Source organism: Chlamydotis macqueenii, chromosome 1 (assembly GCF_036417535.1).
Source record: "Chlamydotis macqueenii isolate bChlMac1 chromosome 1, bChlMac1.mat, whole genome shotgun sequence".
NCBI classification, from domain to species: domain Eukaryota; kingdom Metazoa; phylum Chordata; class Aves; order Otidiformes; family Otididae; genus Chlamydotis; species Chlamydotis macqueenii.
The window spans coordinates 125,271,160-125,296,890 of record NC_141556.1 but is presented as its reverse complement, the minus strand read 5'-3'; the positions used below and the strand labels follow the sequence as shown (position 1 = coordinate 125,296,890).

Here is a 25,731-nt window from a genome sequence, read left to right as displayed (position 1 = left end):
GTTCATAGTTTATACAGACTATCAGAACAAGCAGAATGTATACCACAGATGTTTTTAATTAGGTAAGAAAATTTAATCTGTTTAAATGCAAATGCAATCCTATGTGCTATGGCATCCAAAAATGTACAGATGTATAGGTTTACAAATGGAGTGATGGAATGTGGCTAGGGCAGATGTGACATTACTAGCCTTCTCAGCACAGCAACATTAAAACACTTGCTGCATGAAGGGTGATGTAACCTAAAGTTCACCAGCAGCCTTATGCTGTCAGCAATTACAGATTCCTTTTGTTATTAATTTAAATGGACTACCACACTTCGTTTGCACAGATTTTTTTTATTTGCACACATACCATGCCCCACAAAATTCCATGGAGGCCATGGGTCCTTGAAGCATTGCTAGATCTGAATTTTTTCGAAAAAAAATATTAGTTTTTTAGGGGAATCAAGCTGTTCTGAGTCTCAACAGGGCACAGGAAAATGCATAACACTCATCAGACTGCAGCACAGCAGAAGGGCACCTACTGAGAAAGCTAACAATAATTGAACATTCTTTTTGACAAAGGAAAAAAGCATAAAACAGTCTAATCCTTAATGTTCTACATATGCTAAACCATCCCCCAAAGCTTGTATGCTCTACCGTAACTAGAGCTGCAAATGCTAAAATGCTATAAAAAAAAAAAAGCAAGCCCTAGTTGGTATTTCAGATTTTCAAATATGCATGCAGTTTACACAGGGATTATTTTCTTTGGATATCTCTTCTGTAATGTGGGTTTTTTTTCATGAAGAAGGAGAATCAATTAAAACAAACTAATCTGAAGGTGGAGCACAATATGCTTGAACACACAGTGTGCAGATTAAACTGAAAAATAGCTTAACTATATAATCAAAATTTATGAGGTAGACAACTCAAAATGGTTTTTCAGAATATTCCTGCTGGAAAGATAGCAATTCCAGAAATAAATACGGTTCTGAGATATACCAATTATATCTTTAATATAGTAAAGGTATATTAATCATATTACTGCATTAATACTGAATAAATCCTAACATATACCATTGCATACTCAGTTCTTATGATCTTTTAAAAAAATCATGACTAAATGCAAAGCCTCATTTTAAATTGTCAATATTCTGAGTACTGTTTTGCTCTTAGTCACCTTTAACAGTTGCTAGAACAAAGAAATTATTTTATTATCTTCCTTATGTGAATACCACAGTGTGCGACCACAGATGTTCAGCTCTCAGGGACTGATTTCAAGCCTGACAGTCCAGGAGGACCACACATGCCAGTACCATCACCTTTCAAAGGTGTCAGTTCCTCAATGAACCCGCTTGGAAGCAGTTGTCTGCTCCAATAAGACAAACACTTAACTGTCAGAGACATATCATGAGGAGTACAATGACAACTTAGACTAGAAAATATTAACTGTCATTGAAGGCCTGGTTGAAGGACAAATTAGCTTTAAAAAGATAATTAAAACAGCCTTTGCCAAAATGAATGCCTGGCCTAACCACTTTGACTACGTTTTTTTATCATGGCTTATTCACAAGGAGTGAATCTTTTTGATGCTATGCCTTTCAAGTACAAAGAAATTAAAAAACTTGGCAATGGCATAAAAATGTAAATGCATTCCATAAGAAGAAGAGAATGGGAAGTATAATCTTTTGATAAAGGCAATGCTTAGGGCAGCCAGAATAAGATAACAGCACATGCAAAATTCCCCTGTGTTGTACAAACAAACATTCTGCATCTGTAGCACTCAGCTCTGTGAGACATCACCACTGGCAGGAACATTAAAAGCTGTCACTTAAGTGCCAGCTCTGTGCTGAGGCTCGCTGCTGAGGAATTAAAACGAGGGATTCGGGAGGAGGCGGCGGGGAGTTGCAGTTGTGGCTCAAGGCTTTGTCATTGCAGCAATTGCACCAACTGCACACTCTGGGCTTTTCTTTACAGGGGAGCTGTTGGATCAAATCCCTGAGGACGGCTGAGCCAGTCTAGCAGAAGCTGGGCCGAGCATCCTCCCCATTGCCAACATGCGACACAGCAAAGAGGCCCACACAGGGGCAGTTGTCCAAGGGCAGTTCAGTTAAAGAAGTTACCATGGACTCCACAGTAGGGCAGAAAAACTTAGTGTAGGAGGCTTCACAGCATTTAGTCAGACTGTGAAACAAATATCTATTAATGCTTAATAATTATTTATTATTTTAGCATGTTAATATATCGGAATATCTAAAGATAAATTTTACACGGAAGTCCAGCTGCATCCTACTTTGAGTCTTAGCAAATATTTAGCCTTGTTTTCCTTTTGGCTCCTATGAGAAAGAAACCCTAGGACCTCTTCTCTTAAAAGACAGAAATAAGCTTTGGAAAGAACTAAAATACCATGTCAGTTTAGAAAGGGGCAAGCCCCTGTCACTGCATCTGCACTGCAGACATTTTTCGGTTTGGTTTGGATTTGTTGTTTTTTTTTTTTTTTTTTCCTGGTATAAAGCAGCATAAACAGGATTTGTCATAAGGATTGTTGTATCAGTGGTTTTCACTGCAAGCACTAGATGTGTTTTTTCTTAACTGCATCTAAAGGAGAAAAAAATCAAGAACAAATTTTAAAATCATTAGCTTTTTGGAAGAGCATAATTACTGATGTTGGTAAAAATTACATAAAGAATATATGAAAACTATTCTAGAAATTATCACCATCTTCTACAGTCATACCTGTAATGTAATTTGGAGAAGAAAAAAAAAAAAAAAGAAAAAATCTGTAACGCCTCTGGCCAAATGCAAGTGGTTTGCATTCTACTAATGGTGTGCATCCTGCAATGAAGAAATCCTAAATCTCCAAAATATCCATCAGTCATTCTACCCTGAAAAGCCACAGAATAATTAATTTTTATTAAAAACTACACTAACAATATAGGTGTAAAAGAAAACTGTGTAGGATAAAGCTAAGACTGTGTCAGTTCCTCTTTGAAGTAAGTTCAGAAAAAGACTACAACTATCATGTAAGTTGGATAACACCTTGTTACCTTCCATCTCTATTTAGTCACTTTCAGCAGATCCCTTCTCCAGTTGTAGAAGTTACAGATGGCTAGTACAAATGCACGGTAGTGATGAAAGATAATGTTTTGTGAAATGACTAGAAGCAGTTGGTTGATTTAAAGGTCAAAAGAAAGTTTGCTGTTCCTAGGATATGGGCATTGTAAGGATACATCTTCTGTATTGAAGAAAAGAAAATCCTATGCCTAAGCGATACTGTATTAGGGACTAGTCATTTCATGTCCTACTTTCAGTCCACTTCAGAAAGCCATTCTAATGATGTTCTAAATTTTGTCAGTAGTCATGAAACTTGAGTTCATACAATACATGGGAAACATGTAGGTTACAATAAGACAAAGACCTTACTCTGCAGTAGCACAATAATGAAAAATGGTAACTTAGTAGCACAGTAGTGAAAGATAAGATGAAATAACTTGATGTAGCCATATACGAATAAACCGTGCAGATTGCTCCAACTACCAATGAGACCCCATGTGCTGGAGTGATTATATCTGTATAAATTAGTGTGTGGTGAAAAAGAAAGCTGAGTTGCAGCAGATTACCTGGCCCCTCTCAGCAAGTTATTAGACTAACCACTCAACAACATATTTTAAAAACATTTTCCAAATGTACAAGTAGATCAGCCAGTCTCATATTGTTAATGGGGAACCAAACTTAAATATCTCATAAGCAGAAGTGTTTAGTTTGGACAATAGAAGCATAACTAAATTAATGAACATTGCATGTTATCAGCAGAGATTTGAAGATTGTCTCCAATATTTTCCTGTGCTTGGCATCACTCTTGGTATTTCTTCTATGATTAATTCCTCCTAACATCTTGAAATCTGCTAATTCTCATCTCTACCGCACTGTCTGTATATATCACCTTAATTTAATCTTTGTTAAAATTCTTCTTCTGTAAACTTACAATGATGCGTTTTGTGAGTTTTAATGTCAACTGCATTGCTGTACAGGAAAATTCAAATTAAAAATCTAGCTATAGGAGGAGAATGCAAGGAAATATTCTTGAAACTTGAAAAGTAGTGAAAGCTAAATACTGAATATTACCCTTCTTTTTCGCCTTCTTAAGGACTTTCTCCTATTTGTAGCTCTCTTGATGCCAGAAGTTAAAAAAACCACTACTGTTCAATATACCATACTGTTCAACTGAATTCATACTGTCCTCACAAAACTCTTTATTTCTTTTGGATTTAGTTTACATTTTTTTTCCTTTGGCTTTACAAAATCTTCTATTTAATATTTCTTGACTTCTTAACCTCCTGTTCCTCAATTTGTCAAGCATTGACTTGCTTTTAGCTTTTTGTTATAATTTTATCACCCTTGCAGCAGTCTTATCTATACCATAAGCACTATGGGAAAACATTAGTTCTTTGGACATCTTATTTTTTTTTTGGTCATTCTCTGTCTCCTTTTGAAAACAGCATTTTAGCATGTCCTGCTACATTATTCTCTCCCACTTCCATTATTTTTTCTTTTTTTAAACTCACATTGTATTACCAACTGTTTGCACAAAAATAACATCTTAGAAAATCTGATCTCTTATAAGAGCTACATAATCACAGAAAAACTTTTACTATCTTGTGTTACTTTTAAATACAGCTGTAAAAAAAGAAGCAGACTGCCCACAACAAAGCTAAGTATACCAGGAGTCTGAGCTGTGTAAAGAAAGTGTTTCAAAATTCACATAAAATATTTAGAATAAAAGAATGTGGTAATAAATCTGGTAGATCAGAGAAACAATGTATATCTATGGATGGGGCTTGACTTGTGAGGAAAAAAAAAATGGGGCTTTTTAATACTTCACAACATTAAGCTACTGGTATGATTAGGCAGAGTCACTTCACTTCTCTGAGCTTCTGTCTTCTTCCTGCCTCTGTCTGTCTATATAGACCATAAATTCTTGGGACTACTTCATATCAGAGATGGGATACTAATCTCTGAGTCTCTACATATTATTAAAAACAGATATTAGTAAACTACAAAGAACAGACTTTCTGATATTCACATTGGATTACTTCAAATTATGTATTAAAATAGCTTTTAATTCTTTTTAAAACTAGATAAATTCTGTCAAAGTGAAAATACAGTTATAAAGAAGACAAAGAGATCTCCAATTGCAAGCTCTTCCCAGTTTCCTAAAAACTAAATGTTGATTAAACCAATGCTTTTTTCAGGTTAAAAAGTACTTTCCTTGATAGCTTTCCTTGCATGAAATATGCTTTAGCCATCTGACATAATGCTTTATAATCTAAACACATTCCAAAGTAAGTATTAAATGTATGAAAAGCACAATTCTATAGGCAAAGCTTTACTTGCAAATGTAAAGAAGAAAATGAACAAATTCATCTAAAGACAACAACAAAAAAAATCTTACCTTTGTCTATTTGGTGTGCACATTTTTAATCACAGAGTATTCATCTGGAACACTTAAAATCTCAAAAATAATTCCAAAACTGTTTAGACTAAACTAGGAGGTCACAATCTGAAAATAACCAGGTATTCTGGAATTTTCTCTGCTCAGTTGTACTGTAACTGATTTAAGGAGCATCTATGACTGACAGTTAAAAGAAAGTTTTTGCCACGATGAAATTGAGTAATGTAAATTTCAGAAGAGGTCTGCTTTGACATCAGCACTATTAATATTATCGGATACTTTTAAAAGAAAGTATTTAAGAAATGCTCCTCCTCTCCAACAAGAAGTGACCTTCAGTGACATCATTGCAAAAAGAGAAAAAGTAAAAACAAGGTCAGCTTAAAATTTCATAAAAATATTTTAAAAACCATAAAAGGAGAAGTTTCACATATGCCTAGAATAAACATTTGACTTAACACTGTTTGCAGGCATGTGACCTGGCATATTAAATATACATTTAATTTAAAAAGAAATTAAGATATAAGTTTATGCAAACTGACAATGAACTTATCCATAATAACAAACATACCCATGTTTGCTGCATCAACAGTTTGTGGTGTCTCTGTTGACAGTTTCTGAAGGGCCTGTTCACCATCTGTCTTCTCCAGTGAGCTGTTATGTCGGGACTGCTGTTGGTCTTCATCTTCAGCAACAAATGCAATTACACCTAAACCAAACAGATACCAGGTGTTATATTAGCTGAGGCATTAGCTTTATAAAACAGACTGCCAGACATGTATGAGTATTTCCTCAGTTCAAAATTAACAAAAAAAATGAAGCAAAGCTTCCAGTCCAGGTGTCAGCCATCCAATTAAAATTTATGGTAATAAAAAATCCATCTTCAGTGGGTCCAAGGAAATTAACCATTTTTTCTCCCAAAAGTGTTTTTCTATTTACCTGAACTAAAAATCAGTAATAAAAAATACAAGCAAACACATTTTTCAAAGATTACAAAACATGGCAGAGAATAATAGTATCTTTCTTTCCAGTGCAACTTTCTATGCTTAGTCTTGATTGTTTCTGTTATTTTTTTTAAATCACAGGATCTCATTCTAGTTCTAAAAGATAACAGATGTAATAATTAAAATATTCCTGTGATACATTTTTTTATTGTTTGTTAAGTTGTAATCAAGTATTTACGGAAGATAACATACATACAGATTATAAAATCAGGATTTTTAAATTGGCAGATTTCTATTTCATAATATAGAATCTAATTTAAAAAATCTGGTGCGTACATGGTTCCTTCAAATAACACTAATGTTATTCTGGAATATTTGATATACCAACTCTAAATAAGCAGGTTTTGTTTCTTGCATTATGTGCCTCTAAGAATTTTAAATCTACATAACTTTTTGGAAATACTAGATATCATTACTATTTTATCTAAATGAGTGTCCCTCAATATTTCAGTACATTCTGGAGAGTTTCAAAGCTACAATAAATACATGTCACAGGTTTAATTCTTGTCTCATATGTACAATGAAAAACTAATTTGAGGACGTGACTTATTTTATGATATTATACAGTAAGAAATATTCCTGTTTGAGATAATTAGAATCTATGTCAAATGGTCTCCCAAAGGTAACTTACGTAACTGTGTCTTATTAAGGGTTTGGGAAAATTACACATAGCGGAGATATTTTGAAATTTGAAATTGAGAATTAACAGTTTTATGAGAGTCCCATAACAATCGGATTTGAAAATACTTACATTCAATGGTATGTTTTGTTTCTGCAGCTTTTAGTGAGATAGACATGTAGTAACAGACCACGTGGCAGAGAGGACATGTCATGCTCCCTGACTAGTTGAATTTAGCATCTTACTAGCAGGAATGGCTAAAGCTAAATAGCAAGGCCTACATGGAACCTGGAAGAGGGAGCAGCAGTGAGGGGGACAGATGCCACTACACAGGTCATAAAAACTGGCTCAGGAAGCCACCATGACTTTAGCAGCCAGGAGCTGATCAAGCTTCCTATCCACATACCTGTACACACCTGTCTCATTTATGATTCTCAAGGCTTAACTTTCTTCCCTTAATCACACACTTCTGCACAAGGCTATAGTAAACCTTCCAGTTTAATTTCATTTCAGGAGGGATCAATCTTCATAAAATGGCCTCACAGTTTTGATAATAATATTATGCTACAGTATGTTACTCTTAAAAGAAAAAAAGAAATAAAAGAGGCAAATAAAACGTAACTAAAGACAAATGCTACCAGGAAGTGCAAAATTTATTAATTATATGTTAAAAGGTAGCTACATGGATTTGACGGATGTACCTTTTGGTGGATGATTAATTGCTTGGATGGTAACATCCAGAAGGTAGTGGTCAACGGCTCAAGGTCCATGGAGGTTGGTAACAAGTAGTGTCCCTCAGGGGTATGTATTAGCTTCAGTAATGTTTAATATCTTCATCAGTGACATAGACAGTGGGATTGAGTGCACCCTCAGCAAGTTTGCGGATGACACCAAGCTGGCTGGTGTGGGTGACATGCCTGAAGGACAGGACACCACCCAGAGGAGCCTGGATAAGCTCGAAAAGTCGACCCATGTGAACATAATGAAGTTCAACAAGGCCAAGTGCAAGGTCCTGCACTTGGCTCAGGGCAATCCCCGGTATCAGTACAAGCTGGGGGATGAAGAGATTGAGAGCAGCCCTGCAGAGAAAGACTTGTGGGTAATGGTGGATGAAAAGCTGGACATGAGCTGGCAATGTGTGCTTGCAGCCTAGAAAGCCAACTGTATCCTGGGCTGCATCAAAAGAAGCGTGGCCAGCGGGTCGAAAGAGGTGATTCTCCCCCTCTACTCTGCTCTGCTCAGACCCCACCTGGAGTACTGTGTCCAGCTCTGGAGTCCTCAGCACAGGAAGGACATGGACTTGTTGAAGTGAGTCCAGTGCCATGAAAATGATCAGAGGGCTGGAGCACCTCTCCTGTGAGGACAGGCGGAGAGAGCTGGGGCTGTTCAGCCTGGAGAAGAGAAGGCTCCGGGGAGACCTTGTAATGGCCTTCCAGTACCTAAAGGGGGCTTACAGGAAAGATGGGGAGAAACTTTTTAGTAGGGCCTGTTGTGACAAGGGTAAAAGTTTTAAACTTAAAGAGGGTAGATTTAGACTAGATATAAAGAAGAATTTTTTTTTTTACAATGAAGGTCATGAAGCATTGGAACAGGTTGCCCAGAGAGGTGGTAGATGCTCCATCCCTGGAAACATTCAAGGCCAGGTTGGATGAGGCTCTGAGCAACCTGATCTGGTTGGAGATGTCCCTGCTCACTGCAGGGGAGATGGACTAGATGACCTTTAAAGGTCCTTTCCAACCCTAACTATTCTATGATCTGGTGGCCATTTCAACATGACAAACATGGACAAATTATTTCTGCTAAGAAGAATCACATTGAGTCATTACAGGGAAGCAAGGTTTATCATCTTCACATTGTCACTGTTTTTTTAACCTAAGAGACGGCAACTGGGTAGCACAGATATAAGACACTAAAATTCAAAACAAAACAAAAAAAAATAGACATAATAGGTGTGTACTTAAATCCAGAAAAAGGAATTACATGGTTTTAAATTAAAACAATACTAGAATTCCAGAAATTCTTCCCTCTGTTAAGAAAAATCAATAAAAATACAAATGACATACATTTTAAATAGATTTTTTTTTTTTCAAATTCCTAAAGTTAATCACTGTACAAAAGCCATAAATTCTGTCCAAATAAGCAGGAGAGTGACTGCAATTTCAGGAAATTATTGAATATTTTTTTAAATCTTCAAAGAGAAGGTACATGTGAAAGTAAAATAAAAAAAAAAAAAACCATTATGGAAAACTCAGGGGAATAAATGCTCAAGGTGTATCAATACTGATGGAAGAGAATACATTTGATGTCACTAACAGCTAATGTATCTTAGGATAAATACTGACTAATTAATCTGATTTTATGTCTCTATAATATAAAGTATAATTTTGGTTTATTGTAGTACAATATTAGAGAGAAGCAAAATGCAAGAGAAAGACTTCACTACATTTAAATACCATCCTAACCATCAATATACTTGAGAGAAATCAACAATTATAAGCAAATGAGAAAAAAAGGGAAAATTATATCTTTAAATTTGATTTAAAATACTTGAGTAAATACTAAAAAGCACTAAATTTATAAATTCAAAAGCATCCTTACAGTAGAGAACATTTTTTCACTTCATTTTAAAACTTAACAATTTTTTTTTCCTTATAGCCCTTGCTTTCAGTGACAATTGAGGGTTTTCTTTACCAACTGTCTGTATTTCAGAATATTGCATTGTGCATATGTGTATGTGAGAGGGACAGATTGCGAGTGGTCACAGTTTAAAAATTTCTATTTCATCAATAAGTAGAGGCTTTTTGGCTCCGCACAAAATGTGCTCTCAAAAGCATCAAAATAATTGACTGAAGAACTTTGAATAATTAATTTTTATTTGCAGCAAATCTTGGAATGCTTGAAAAGTTCCAGAACTGTAAATTGGTAATGCTCAAGAATATTTCAAGAGCTAGTGGGAGAACTATGGTAACTAAAACTACTTGAATTGCTAAACCACTGTGCTGATAATCCAGCAATCGCACAATCAAAAAATCCGTGAAGAATTGCACTATAATTGCATACATTCAATTTTCTTTCTTTATGGAATACAGATCTCAAACACATAGAATTAATAACAATGAATTTAAAATCTGGATCAATAAAGGTGAACGGATTGATGTAATATATTCAGGTCTCTGCAAGGCAGTCAAATCTGTCAAAATATTTCAATATAAAATAATCAGTTTTATTACAGATGGCATACATTTTTAAACTCAGTTTATCTGCTTAATCTTAAAATACTCATAAATTGTCTTTCATAATTTTCATGGGCACCAAAGTGCTACTATTGACTCTAAGCTACTTAAAATTTTTATTGGGGGGGGGGGGGGGAAATAAAATAATTGCTGGCAAGAACTGCAAATAACTATTAACTTTGAGTCAAATACAGAATGCAGAATCCTTGTCAGTGAGGATACTTAGTACATAGTACGCTCTGCATGACTTGGTTCTTTAAATTAAAGTGGAGTTTTTTCCTAGGAAAGGTAATATTGACCTAAGCAGAATTTTCTCCAGGTTCGAGAGTGAACGATGTAATCCAATGACCACTACTGGAGGTTAAGATCGCTGATGATACATAAATACAAAAATCTATTCAGATCACAGACTACAAAAAAAAAATCCAGTCAAAAGGTTTTTTGCAGGATTTGAAAATATATTTTTACAAGTAAGGGTAATCAAAAGTCCTTAACACTCTATGAAGTAATGAAAAACACATTTAAAAGGTGCAGAAACATTGCAAAAAAAAATGCCATATTTAAAATAATAAACAAGTATGTTTACATATCTTCATCACGTTCTGCTGATCTTGGCTCCTATGTCATGTATGGGCTTTGACAGAGGAACATCTAGTCTTTCGGCTGTGAATGTGCTGTCATCCTACAGAACCGACTGTTGTTTACACTGTCTTCCACAAAGGCAGCAATATCTTATATCACCTTATTGGTGCTGTAAAGTTACTGATAAATAATAACTTGTTCATGAATAACAGTCCCCAGTGTTTGCAGGTTTTTTTCTTGTGTTTGTTCAGTTCAGACTTCTCTGTCATACCTTATGTAATAATATAACTTGTAAAAATATCGTGGCTGACAATTTTTAAAGCATATATTCAAAAACAACACTTCATGTGCATCACAGAGATACAGTTCCCGCTGATTCAGTTGGCCACAGAACTATGTCACCACTAAGTATTCTAGAAAACATCACTCCTCTTCTCAGCTGTCCTTTGGCACATACACATTTTACAACAAAATATACTAAACTTGCCAAAGCAACAGTACGAGTCTTCCTAGAATTATACTGCAAATGAATAATTTAAAATTACATAAATTGTGGAGGTTTCCTTTTAGCTGATATAACATTGCTTTAAAAACTTTCTTAGTCAAAACTTCATTGCAAATTTTCTAGCTTTACTCTCCAGTGTTTAAATATTTTATACACCTTTAGTCCACATATTAATATTGAAGCCTCTTTTTATATTGCTTTAGAGAAGATGCACCCCTTTAAAAAGAAACACGCTGTTTTATTTGCCAATAAAATTGGAATTGCCAGACCACGTTGACTGTCTCATTGGCTATACACTACAATACCACATCCCTGAATCCAATTAAGAAAGCAAGAAATATTCAACTTTTTCCTTTCTGTATAATTTGAACGGACTAATTGAAAGGTATGGATTGTACATGATTATTTTCCAGTGCAGAGAGATGATAAAAGCCCACATAATCCCAATATTTTAACTGGAAACAAGAACAGAAGGCTACGTGGCCACGGAACCCATCACACAAACCAGAGAAGATATAGAAAAGTTTTGCTTCTGTTTTAAATATACCAGCATGATCTTAGTAAGCATAGGTCTGGGAAGTAGGAGGAGGGGGTTTTATTTTTTCTTCATTTTTTTCTAGCCATTGAAATCAATGTATAGTTGCTGCCTCAGAAAAGTTACACAGAATAGAATAGATAAATTAAATTAAGACTAAATTAGTCCTTCCACATGTGATATTATTATCTCATTGAAATTGGAGCGATCAGCAGATCAATTTATAGAATTCCTCCAAGCAAAGAAACGGACAATATATATTCTTTAAATCAGATGTCACACAAGTGTTGAAGGGAAACGCTGTTAAACAAACAAGTGTTATCAACTCATTTACAGGCCAAAATTTATTGGTATGATCTTCATCATCTCATTAAAATTGCCTGTAATATACTGCCCTTTTTCTTCAATGTAAGCTACAAAACTCCAAGCTGCATTGAAAAGTGCTGCCTACTAAGTACAGACATACTTAGAAAATAAATGAAAGGTGATTCATAAAAGACAAAGCTCCTTTCCAGAAGCTAGTAAATTTTTATGGATAAAAGGACACTAACTATAACAGGTGTGTATTTTTTGCAGAAGATATATTCAAGCATTAAGAGCTTTAATCTATTCTGGAAAAATTCTGGTCTATTCTGCAGACAGTAGAAATAAGAGTTTGATAAAAGATAAAATAATAGCAGATGTTTTATCAAACCTAAAGGAAATTGTTCTATTACTTAGAAAATGGATTGCAGAAGAATTTTATCTGGTGCCAGAACCTTGCATGAGATGTTTATTAGGTATTATTTCTATGTTAGAGCTGTCACACACTACAAACCAGATGAAGCATGTAATATTACCCCTCTATTGGAATGCTTCCAAATGGACTTTTGAGAAGAACTGGCCTCATTTTTAGCTTAGGAATCATAAAATAGCCAGAAGAAAGCAAAAGAAGTACAATTTTGCAACTATATAATTTTGCAATGAAAAAGACTTTGAATGTAATAGAAAAATGCAGACCATTTGCTTAGTACAACAATTTATATGGTAACAGTCCTTTTATGATAATTTATTGTAATATGGTAAAACCAGCACAAGAACACCAAGGTTGCAAAGTTGTGCTTACAAGTTAGGAAGTTCTAAACTTGAAATCATCCATCAGCACTATGACGGAGTCTTCAACTAGATACCTAAATAGTTGCTCTTTTTTCCCCCATAGGATAAAATCTACTCACTCTGTGGATAGCTTTTGAGCATTGCTTTTTATTATCAATCATTCAACATATTTGCCCCATGGGTTATTTACTTCCCTCTAAGCAAATTCACTGAACAAAGAATACCTTTCTTTTGGGGTGTTTAAGTTATCCTTTACCTGTAGTATCTTGAACCTAGAAAGGATTAAGAGTCTTAATTAATTCCCACTTGAATCACCTACATCTATTCAGTGATCCTCAAGCTTCAGATGGCTGCTGAAAAATCCTAAAAGTGCCCAAAAATTCATGTATATCTCAGCTTTGCCATTAAAGTTTCCCAGGAGCCAAACATTCTGCTTTGGGGAACAAATATGACTTCCCAGCCTTACACACTATGAAGCAAACCGACTTCCATTCTCCTTGAAGCCACAAAGTAAGTACTTCCTAACTGATGTCACCTTAGATAGGACACGCGGTACTTAGGTACCTAACATCACACCTAACATCAGACAGCTGCCTTTCAAACCTGCAACAGTGGCCTTTCTTCCCTCCACCTCTCTCCCTTCTACAGCAGCTGAATGATTAGAGAGCGTTCACAAATCTCTTGACATAACCGACACCGTCCCTGCTCCAGAGAGAGAATGAACATGATTTCCTAAGGCAGTGATTAAAGCAAGCACTGAGCCAGGGGGTGGACGGTAGAGAACTGGGCCCTGTCTCTTTTCAAAGGATAACTTCAGCCTTCTATCAAGTTATTTTAAAGCATAAAATAAATGGACCATTTTCTGAAAAAAAAAAGAGTGTTCACGGCTTCCCAGCCTTTGAACCAATAACTTTTATGTCAGGTTAGAGAGACTGACTGTTCCCTCTTTTTGTTACTCAGTGAACATAAAATACTTGCAAACATAATGGAAACCATTGCAATAGAAGTTAGGAGAAAGATAGAACATAGGAGATGTCAATCTGAACATGCCGTCTCTGTCCCTTTGAAGGCATGGCTTTTACAACCTAGTATTAATTTGCTGTGCGACAGATACACTGAAACCTCTTCTACTGAAACTTTCACTACGTATAAAAGAATTGGGGATTTTCTAAGCCAGAAGACAATACTCCTAAATCTTTAAATCCTGAAAAAAAGGTGCAAGTTAAAGTATAGTGCATCCTCCCTATTTCCTGGTGAACATTTTTGATGGTCACAAATTTCATTGAAACTTGACTCCTATTCAGCAAAAGTGAATTTTGTCTCAAGGCTACAGATTAAGCAAGAAGACACCAAAGTCCTCCTGCGGCACTAGGCCAAGCTTCGTTACAAGTATTAATTTCTTTTCACAGATGACCTGTGAACTGAGATGGCATTATTACTTATGTTTTACACACCAGATACTAAAAACAAAATGGCCAGAACAGTAAACAAGTTTGGCATCCTCAGGAACAAGACTTAATAGCTTTTTAATGTTGAGAAAACAGCTGTTATTAATCTCAATAGTCTAAGAAGGCAGCAGAATGAAATGTTTGGAGTTAGGAACCCACAAAATCAAAACTATACACTAAGCATTTTGGAGTAAGAGATTTATCCAATATCAGGAATCTATGCATAAAGTTCCACATATGCTGGCATTTATAAAGGACCTGACCACATTTTTAGCAGTAACATACCTTTACAAATAAAAATATAAGCCAGCTTAAAAAACTGTATCACCAGTAACTATAGCCTTACTTCCAGAATAAAGGTTTTATTGAACAGAAATGTAAGCGTTAAATTTAAACAAATTTAATCTGCTAATTTATAGGGATTGTATATATTTGGGTTCTACATTGTACCTTGAAAGATTCCTCGTCTCCGCGGAGATACAGTCAAGGTGTAAGCAACTATGTCATCTCGTTCTACAGTAACAAAAGGTGCACCACCCACCATTGACAGATCCGAAGATACCTGGTAAAGAGAATTCACAAAGAGGAAATATCATCAAAACTGTTGCAAGAACACTGTAGACACAATATTCATTCTACTTGCTTTGAAAAGTAGAGTATGGTATAAAGTATGTTATTGGTAAGTCCTAACCTTTGTGCACATGAAAAGAATACCTACTGCAAGAGTAGCGCTGGCATATACAGATCATATCAAGCACAGATTTACATGAGTAAAAGTATCTTGCTTAGACCATGGAACTACTTACATATGTGTAGAGTTGCATAGCCAGGCCCTTAATATCTTACAATTTTTTTAGAAGTGTAACAATGATGTTTAACAGCAGTGATCCATCTATCTAGACAGAGTAAAGCAAAATCTGAAGTGTCATTTTAACATCAATTGCTATAACTCAAATTATATTAAACCATGCTTTTTGATATGTCATATTTTGTAAATGACATGTATGCAATGGCATACATAGTAACTACCTGAACAATGAAAAGACCAATACAATTTTCATATGCTGAATTTTAGATTTTGTAAACTATACAAATGACTGTAGGAATATAGGCTGAGTAATTTTTAATGTCATCTAATTTCTTTGTCACTTGTATAAGTTTGCTACAGACAGACTCTGATCTGCTGGTCATGGAAGAGCCATTCAAGTTTGAGGCATTACCAAACACAGCTGATTACCTGCTTAAGTTACCGGTTGTGCAGAATGCCAGGAGGCAGACTGTGTGAATGGTTCTTCTTACACTCTCTTTTCTGTTACATCTACTACTGGGTGGAGCCAACTGCTGTTAAGTGATAGTATTTTAAATTGACTCTGCAATTTCTGCAGTGGACATCTGACTACAGGTGACAGTTTTCCACTAAGGCATGGAGTCTTTTAAAAAAATATTTTCAGGATATCATGTAGTACTGTAGCATACTGTAATTTCTTATTAAACTAAATAATAAAATTGTCTCTGTGTTGTTTAGGTGAAATTTGAGTGAAATCACAAGTCAATTCAGAAAGGCTTGGTTTTTTTTTTATTTTCCAGCTCATTTATTAATTTCATTAATGACTATAGCTAGCCTGCCATGCATCCAAGGAGAGACTTAGATCCAACAAAGATCTCTTTTGCAACAGTAAAAGCATTAGTTGCACAGATATTTTTCTTCCTCCCCAAAGTTACCTTTTCTTTTTCTTTAGTAAATAAGTTTTGTTCATATTTTCCATAGGAAAAAAAAAACAATTCTAAGATCATCTTGTCTTCTATTACAGCCAAATTATAGCCAATCATTGCCTATAATGTTTTTCTTCTCTGGGGTATTTATGTTAGCATAGTCCTTTGTTCCAGTGCTAGTAAAATCTTGAACTTCTATTCCAAGTAACAGAGGAAAAAAAAACTTCAAGGTAACAATCTTCCTCTTCCCCAACAAACCTACATTTAAAGCTGGATATTAGAAATACAACAACCAAAAAGAACAGAAAAAGAGACTAATTGTCATGAAAAAAAAAAAAAAGTAGGCCTAAAAGAGAATGATGGAAAACTTTGTTGAACTGACACTTGGAAAAAAAAAATGGAAAAAAAAATCTGACTATTAACAGTAGAGAGGAAGGATAAAAAGAGAGGGGCTGCTACACACTGAGGGTAGGGAAGATTCACTTAATATAAGATAAACAACAAATTAGGCATGAACTACTTCATTTCAGTTTACAATGAAGTTAGTAATGTTTACAAAAGTAAAGGCTAAGTACCCCCCCCCAAAAAAGGACAGGTTAACAGAAATAACAGCAAATTATTAGGGATAGAACTAAGATTGATTAAAATGAGAGTTTTTTTAAAGGAAGTAACATGAAGACAGATGCAAAAGTAGGATACATGTGAATTAATTTAAATTGGATAAAACGCAGGAAAGTAGGGTGTTACAGTTGCTGTCAAAGACTGGATATATCAGACTAGTTTCTAACAAAAATGTTAAAGTAAAAGGAACACTACTTATATAGGTGACTATAAACATGAAATGGACATGGATTGGTGATGAAAAAAATATGGACTGGAAGTTTGATGATTTTCCATCATTCAAGAGAAGTTTTGGATACCTTTCCAAACAGAGTAGTGAGTTAACAGAAGCTAAATATTTTTAAAATTATGCTGTTAACCTGAATGAAGTGAATGTATAACTAAACAGGAAAAAGTTGAGTATAAGCAATGAAGTCATGATAGCACATACGTGGCCACTGTTTCAGCGTTTGAATCGAGATGCCCATCTCAAGAGACAAGAAGGAATTCTCCCTTCCCTTCCTTCCAGATTGATAAGATTGCTCAGTTTTTGTGCTTTGCTTGGTGTTGGACATGGTTCACTTCCTAGGATTTGTTTACATAACAGATGCACTGCTGTTTCATTGTTCAAAGACACTAGTGACCCCAAACTTTCCTGTACTTTTCCAGAAACACATTACAATTGTCATCTGTTTTTGCAGGTCCCATATTTTGTTGTACAGCTGAGAAAGCTTTTGTCTTTCATGGCATAGGAGTCATGCAGATTAAATGTCCTGTGAGCCTATCTAAACTAGATATTTACTACATGACTGCCTATAATCCCGGGGAACAGAGACCTGATGATCCTTGTGCCCTCTTCTAGTATTATACTTCTACTAAGTGTTAATCAAGTAAATTTTCTCTTTACATGAAGTATACACACACAGAGATATATATGTATAAATATATATACATAGTAGGTAACACTGTCTTTTGAGGAGGGTTCTTCTTTGTTTTGTCACTTTTTTGTTTAATAGGGATGGGATGAGAGACAGGCAATGGACAGGCAGTCGTATCTTCTTGTCACTACACCTTATGAATTTATTGCTGGTCAGAACCACTGGAAAGCAACAGTGCTTAAATTTGGATAGATTTTTTTTTTTTTAAATTAAAATGGCACCTACTTCTGAAAGGCACACACTTATTTTCTCCATTGAGCTGTAACCTACCCCTTTAAAGAAGCTAATATTTTCAGTCCTGGCTAGAGCTCAAAATGGTTTTTTCCTTGACAGTGGATAGCCTTGCCATGCATACTTCATGACTGATCTCCATCAGTGTTCCCAAATTAAGCAATTTTCCATGGATATCTGAAGTCTTATTCATGCTGGTCCCATCTATAAGACCAGAAAGGTACTTTTACCAACAATTTTTACCAAATAACTAGGAGTTTAGGGCACTGGCCAGACCTGTAGATCTTGGAACAAGCTCCTTTGCCCTAATCTGCCCAGACTGAAGAGATTAACTAAAGATCCATAGAGAAAACGTTTTACCTGGCCTGGTTATATGATTCTCCATTCCTTTTGCTGGTGCTTTTAGAGTTCTGTTGCTAGGTGCCTACTTTCCCCAGTTAGACAGAGAACTCAGATGGCTGTCTAAAACTGTGGATTTCTAGGCAAGAGGTGTCTAAAAGAAAGCAACGAGCAGCTCAGAACTTTGTCATCTCTTCTATCCCTATTTATTAAATCTTCTAAAGGCACCGAAGGGGTTGTTCTTTCATATTATTAATTTAATCACATAAATCTTCTGAATCTCTTTATTGTTATTCAGAAGATTTCCCAGGGCTAGAAATAACCTTGCTTTTAACTATCTAGAATCATATGCATGACCTTATGTGCAATTTTTTTATTAATTACTATGTGCATATATGACAGGTATAAAAATGATACTGTTTAACATTAATTTAAAAGCTCAGTTTACATTTAAGGTCTTTTTTTCCTTAATGAAATCAAAGATTCATCTTTACATACATTCTGCAGAAATCATGCTGGAATGATAGATCTGCAGATTTCCAATTTCTCTTCTGACTACTTTAAAATAACTGAAGTACGCATTTTGAAAAATTCAAAACTTACGTTTCACTACAGTAAAGCATTCAACTTGGCTGGTTTAAATTCTCCCATTTTCATGAAAACTTCTAGAAGTTAGGTACCAGACATCAGAAGCTAGTTTACAGACATTAGCTTTCTAAATGCATGGTATTTTTTCATTAAAAATTATGCAGTTTTTCACCGTAAATAGCTGTGCATCTCCACTGCTCCCTTACTAGTAAATGAGTTCATCACTAATTTATAAAGAACAGCGTTCTTTTGTACAGACAGAGACAGACTTGTTACTGTGAGATAGTTCTAGTTAACTGTGCATGAGCTTTGCCTTCATAATTTGTTATTCATTTATTTGATTTATTTAATTTTTACACCTCTTTTAGGTGAGAGGAGGAGAACTCTCATTTAATGAGAACTCTCATTTAATGCTACTTAAAATGGTTGTAAAGTTTCTCAATTTATTTCCTTCTTTATGCACCTCTAGTTCTCCTCCTTTCTTTCCATGGGTCTTCCACAGTTCCCACTATATCTTAACAGTAGCTGGACTTAAACACACTATTTTTCCATCTGATAGTGTTCTTTCCCTCCTTGTGTCTAAAATTTAGTCTTCCTGCTAATGCTTTAACAGGAAAGGTTCTACTAATTCAGTTATAATCACACTACTCCAGAAATATGCATGCTTCTAATGTGCCATACAACCCAATCCCAGAATTTTAAAATTCCAAATAGCTTTTTTTTTCCTGTCAGTTTGCCTTCTGCAATCACATTTCCCAAACTCTTCCTAAAATGCAGCCAAGAAAAAATAATTTCATTATTTCTCTGGCTGTTACAAATCCATGTTAATAATTAACGAAGTTATCCTTAGCCTGCTGTCACCTTTCTTACTGCAGTTGTTAAACTCACTGGTATTCTCCATGCTGATCGCTACTCCTTTCCATATGAATACTCACCATCTTATCATTAATGAATCACTTCCATTCATTTATCTTTATAAGCAACCCTATTTTTCTCTAGTCATTAAGTAAGTTGTTCACATCTTAGGAGCTCCAGTCTCCAAACAGTGCTCACATTATCTCCTACCTCCAACGTCTTGACAAGGTTTATGGTTATAACAGACATCACTTGCTGGTTACTTTTTATGTATTACTTACATTGAACTTTGCCTTGCTGTGATGGCCATCTGAAACATGAACTGCGTTACTGAGACTAATTAAATGATCAACCTCAGATGGCAAATGGATACTAAATGTGCATGCCCACACTTGCACATGCACACAAGGCAATCTATATAAATATCAGAATTCATGGCAAGAATCTTATTTAATGAGAAGTGTTCACAGCTGTTTGGTGTTCCAATATGGCATTAATGTTGTGTAATGCCTGTCTCCTTAACTGTAGATATACTACACATATATTAATATAATAACAATATATCCAAGAACACTCAGAAAGTAAAAAAAGATGGAAAATGTAAAAGTCCACATAGGAACAAGTCCATAAATTTCAGATTTTGATAAGAATAACTTCTTGCAAAGATTTCTTAAGTGTAGAGAAAAGCTTGGAATGAAGCATGAAAGAATTTATATACAGTGAGCTTTAAGTCAGCTTCCTTCCTAATATAAAAGATAGCTTTTTCTTATGAGAATGCATTTATATGAGGATTGTATGTAAAAACAGGACACAATTTTAGTCTCAGATGTAGCGTTATATATAATACTACATCCTATAATAATCTGCAAAACTGTCTTCCTGAGGGTACCTGAATGTGCCTAACAAAATCTACTATGGGTCATTTCTGTTAGGCAAATAAATTTTGAAGTAAGAAAACTGAGCCTAAATAGGGACTCTTCTGTTAACAACAACAACAACAAAAAAGTCTAATTTACAAGATATCCAAAAGGAGTCAAGATACTGAATTACTTCTACCAGTTCATGGAGGAGGTAGGCCATTAGCATATGTCCTAGTTTGCAAGGAAGGAATAATGAACAATTACAAATAGATTAACTGGAATTTAGAGAAAGAAATCTTGCATTCAAATAACTGTTCATAATTCAGGACTGACCAAAGAAAACCTAAAAGCAAAAAATCTTATCTCAAAGGTATCCCAGTAGATATGAGCATGCTAAAATAAAAATAGTGAAAATGCAGCATTTTGGAATGACTCTACACCAGAAAAGAGTAAGAACTTGTACCTAACAATACTGGAGCATATAGAGTACATTAACTGGAAATATTTAGGGGAGAGGTACTCTCATGACAACCATGGCACAGGACAAAAGAAATCTTCTGTTCCACATCCATCCAACACAAAAAAAATTTAAGCTCCCTTTAGAACAGAATCATACCAACGGTGGGATTGCATAGATATACACATACACACAGTATACAGATAGAAATAGGTGGATCTACACAGACACACACAGGCACACACAGAATTTATTTATAACTGCATGAATAACTGCAGTTTCTCAAAATACTGACTAATTTAAAGCATCTGCAATCTAAGTAACATTGCTGATTCTCATTACAGTCTTTGTGAGCATCCTATTGCCAAAAAGCCAACCATATCAATACTAATGCTTGTAAATCAATATTAAGTCTTGTAAAAACTTTCCTACTGGTAGTTCTTTCTGTCTTGAACATCTCCCTAACATTCCTGGACATAATCATTACAAAATACATCAGGTGACCTAATGTGTGAAATACTTTTTAATTGTATAAGTGAGCTAGGACAATAAAAACTTCCACTTCAATGTTCATCTCTATTCCCTAGCAGGTCTATCATCTTCAAAAAATACAAATTTATTATTCTCATCGTTTATATATGAATTATACCCATTTACAAAGATATATAGACATTTTGGAAGAATACTCTTCTTCATTAATAAAATTTCACATACATCAGAAACTAATGTAACAAATAGGTAGTAAATAATTAATACATCATTTTAAAATGTCTACATTTATTAAATACTTTAGAAGAATGTCTAAGCCCAAGCTCCATTACACTGTGCAATTTAATTAAGAAAACACAAGAAAAAAGGAGTTTGATAGACTATTAAAACAAATAGTCTTTCACTACTTCTTGTTAAGATTTCACAAGAAACTAAAGATAATTCTCTTCTTTTGCAATGTAAAACTGTGTTGATAGCTAATGAAATACTTTGGTACTACTCACGCTTTCAAAAAAATTATAATAAGGAACTTACAGAATAAGCTGAAACGGTATAGAACTTCCAATAAAATTTCTATATTAAAGTCTGAATCCACATATGATTATCAGTCCTTCAAATTCATAACAAAATTAGCTGCTTTATTTTCACAGATTTTGTTAGAAAGACAATATGTGACATAATTAAGAAACAGCAAAGCTGTTCATGTTGCCATAATATTTATCATGCAATCACTACAATTAATTCAGTGAAGAAATGCCTAATTTCAGTAGCCACAAATTTCCCCAAACTCACATAATGTACATTAAATTTTTTCACTAGCATTCAGAAAATAAGAATAGTAGAATATCACAATGAAGGCAAAATGCAAATTATTATTAAAGTTATCGATGTGACCCTGCAGAAAACTTGCTCAAATCAATCTATCTCCGAGGACTTAATTTTTAAGTGATAGTATTCTCCATTGTCTTACACCTCAAATCATTGCTCACACACAGCCAGAAAGTATAAATGGAGTGGATTTATAAAATATTACAATTTAAAACTAATTTATCAGTCACAGAGATTTTAATACTCATTCTGTAGAACTGTAACGTGGCTATTAAAGATGAATAGAAATGAAAAGCCAATCTTCAAAGTTATAATTAAAAAATAATTTTTTGCAGAGTTGAATAATTAAATAAGCATAATTTTAAAAATGTCAGCTGACACTTCAAGCCAAAGTGGTGAATGGATGTACAGAACTTAATCAAATACACTTAAATTCCACTGTCTCTTTGTATAATGAAGTTATACAGTAATATGTTCAAGGTTTCCATTTGAAAATTGTTTCTCAGGTCTGTTTATGATATTGACAGGCTCTACTTATTAAAAAGTTAATGTTCCTTTCATGCTAGGCCAGAACTGTATCTGTTAGAGTCACTGATCAATCTGATAATAACTAGATTTTTTTCAATACTGTCAAGAATTACAGATGTTTCAAAAGAAGCTACCATTACTTTCCCTTGTCTTCCTGTCACTGCATACCTTGAAAGCTCCTGAGTTATTAAGAATTCATTTAATTCTTGCAATTGCTTTTATTTTGCCACCAGCATGTTACAACACTGAAAGGAAACATATTTGCATTGCACTGAGAATATTCCCCAAACAATTCCTGCCTTTTCAGCTGCAATCCGAAATTCTACATAATGAAGAGTTCTACATAATCCAGATTTGTAATGCAGCCAGGCCACCTGTTAGGACCACTGACCTATCTCAAGAAACAAATCACATGTAAGACCTTACTATACCCTTACTTGATCAAATCATTTCATAACTAGTAATCACAATCCAGCTCCCCATCAACAACTACAATTATTCTTACATTCTGTAGGCCTTTGTACCATTCATTATCGCTACAAAGAATGCTTTTTCTGTAGTGACGTCTGTTACAGAAGTTCTGGTAGGCAATGTGGAAGCCAAAAGGACTGAATTTGGAAGGACAGATAAAATTAGGATTATGGAATGCACAGATTTACTTGTAGCTAAAGAATACAAACTTGGTGAGAGTATAAGACCTTCAGCAATCAGGTTACTAGAGTTGCATGGAATTTATTCTCAGGAAATCTCACATACGTTACCAAACAAGACTTAGCCTGAACAGGGAAGCCCCTCATTAAAGGTTTACAGTATATTTTTTTTTTTTATTATTTTGAGACATTTGTTACAAATACCTAACCCTCACGTCATTCTTTCATTGACATTGCAAAGATCTAAAACAGATATATAGAGATTAGAGAGCCAAATGCATTGAAGAACAGGGGATTTCATTGCTTTTTATTATGCATTTATTCTACAATACTTTTGGAAATTGCTAACAGTTTGTATAACCTAATACCTGAAAGGTAATATAACTGCCCCTTGAGATTCCTCTGGAGAGTTTACTTTAATGACATCTATTTTGAACAACACTGAGAAAAACAGTCACACAGTTTTATATTTTTACTGCAAAACAAGCCTTGAAAGAATTAGGCACCTTTATGGCTAAAGTTACTATCAAAGGTGTTGTTAGAAGCAACCATCAACACACCAGACAATTATTTATATTTGGCAGACAGAGTTTTATATAAAAATCAAAAGAAAACTGTATAAAAAATTTTGTCACGAGACTGACAGATCGGATTTTATAGAAATACTTTACACTTCCTATTCTCATAGGAAGATTTGAATCTAATTTTACAGCCAGTAAAATCAACTTATATTGCAGTCACTAACCTTATATTAATTCAGCATCAGAGAAGGATGTCCTATCTGGCTGACGTTATATGTGCACAAATTCTGTTGTAACATTTTTTCCAGACCCAGGAGTAAGTTAATCACAAGAAACACCATTTGTTGTAATATCCCCTAGAATCAGCCACGAAAAGCACAGTGGCAGCATTTCCCTAAGGTTTATACATCAATCAGTAGAAAGTAGTTCATAAAAATGTTCACATTTTTCAAGGGAATTTATGGAAATTGTCTTTTTAATCATGGGAAGCTTTGTGGGCACTCGAAGTGTTTTGCTTAGCATTTTTAAAGGTAGACTGATGAAGTCATGCACACGACCTCCCGAGAATTCCATAGGCACTTCCTTCCTCCCCAGCTCTCTTGATACATAGTAAAGGTTGCCCAGACAAGCAAACCATACATACAAAAATTACTGCTACTCCAGATATGAACACTATATATATGTTTGAAATGGGAAAAGTATTATTCAGAAGGAAGAGAGCTTTCTTAACGGAAGAAAGGAAGAAATGATTTCCCTCTTCCTCTTCCCAGACTTAACTTTCATTTTAAATAGTCACTTTTGCAGTAGTACCCTTATTTTGGTTGAGGTTATTAGATATATATAGTGAATACTGAGAAACAGAGTGGCATATATATAATAGAACAAAGTTTTTTATTAAATGAGTCTTTAGTAAGCACATGGTTTAATATGTTCAGTTATTAAAATGGAATAGTGAAGCTCAATTTACACCTCAAAGGCAAAATTACCCAAGTATTAATTCAGCTAAATTACTTATGACTAAGTATTCATTGTGCAGTAAACTGTTTATGAACATATCTGTAAATTATTATGCTCGTCAGCTTCTGGCACATTTTACACCATTCTTGATATTGGCTAAGCTTTATTACTTCAGTAAATGAAATACTTACGCTTTTTAAAAATGTCATGTATGTCCCATTTTTATCTACGAGAAGTTACCGTGTATAGTGGACACACTCTGTCAATGGAGGATATACACAGCAAATCAACCAACCAATTTAATAATGAAGATACTCACTAGCCAATAAAATTGCAAAAGATCCCATCAGAAACATTTCTAAAACTATTATTTTTTCGATGATCTTTCATCTGTCTCCACCAAAACTGACAAGATTTCCTCTACCTAATCATCAGTTTAGCTAAAGGACAATATGGCAACATTTCAAAGATGCTGGATTAAAAAGGAGGAGGAGTTATTGGGCTGTCCGCAACTACCCTCAAAGGAAACACTGACAAAGATGAAATCACAGTCTGTTGTGCTCTGCTTCACAACAGACTATCCATAAATTACAGTGATCAGGCAGCAGGGAATGAAAAACAAAAACAAAATTAGTATTACTTCTTTTTCCTGTTGCCCTCTGTGCTATATGTTTCTGAGTAAATAAACTTTATTCTGCCTTTCTAACTAGGTTGTTGGTCACAGTTCC

At 34.6% G+C, this 25,731-nt stretch overlaps 1 protein-coding gene across 1 annotated transcript in view; it reads right to left on the bottom strand.

The window, feature by feature from the left end:
- CFAP47 (cilia and flagella associated protein 47) overlaps positions 1-25,731 on the bottom strand; it is a 315,224-nt gene that overhangs the window by 114,677 nt on the left and 174,816 nt on the right. Inside the window, exons 49-50 of the mRNA XM_086766611.1 lie at positions 14,900-15,011; positions 6,000-6,137 (exon numbers count right to left, since the gene is read on the bottom strand). Of these exons, the coding sequence (XP_086622737.1) occupies positions 6,000-6,137; positions 14,900-15,011 (250 nt within the window). The remainder of the gene's footprint in view (positions 1-5,999; positions 6,138-14,899; positions 15,012-25,731) is intronic.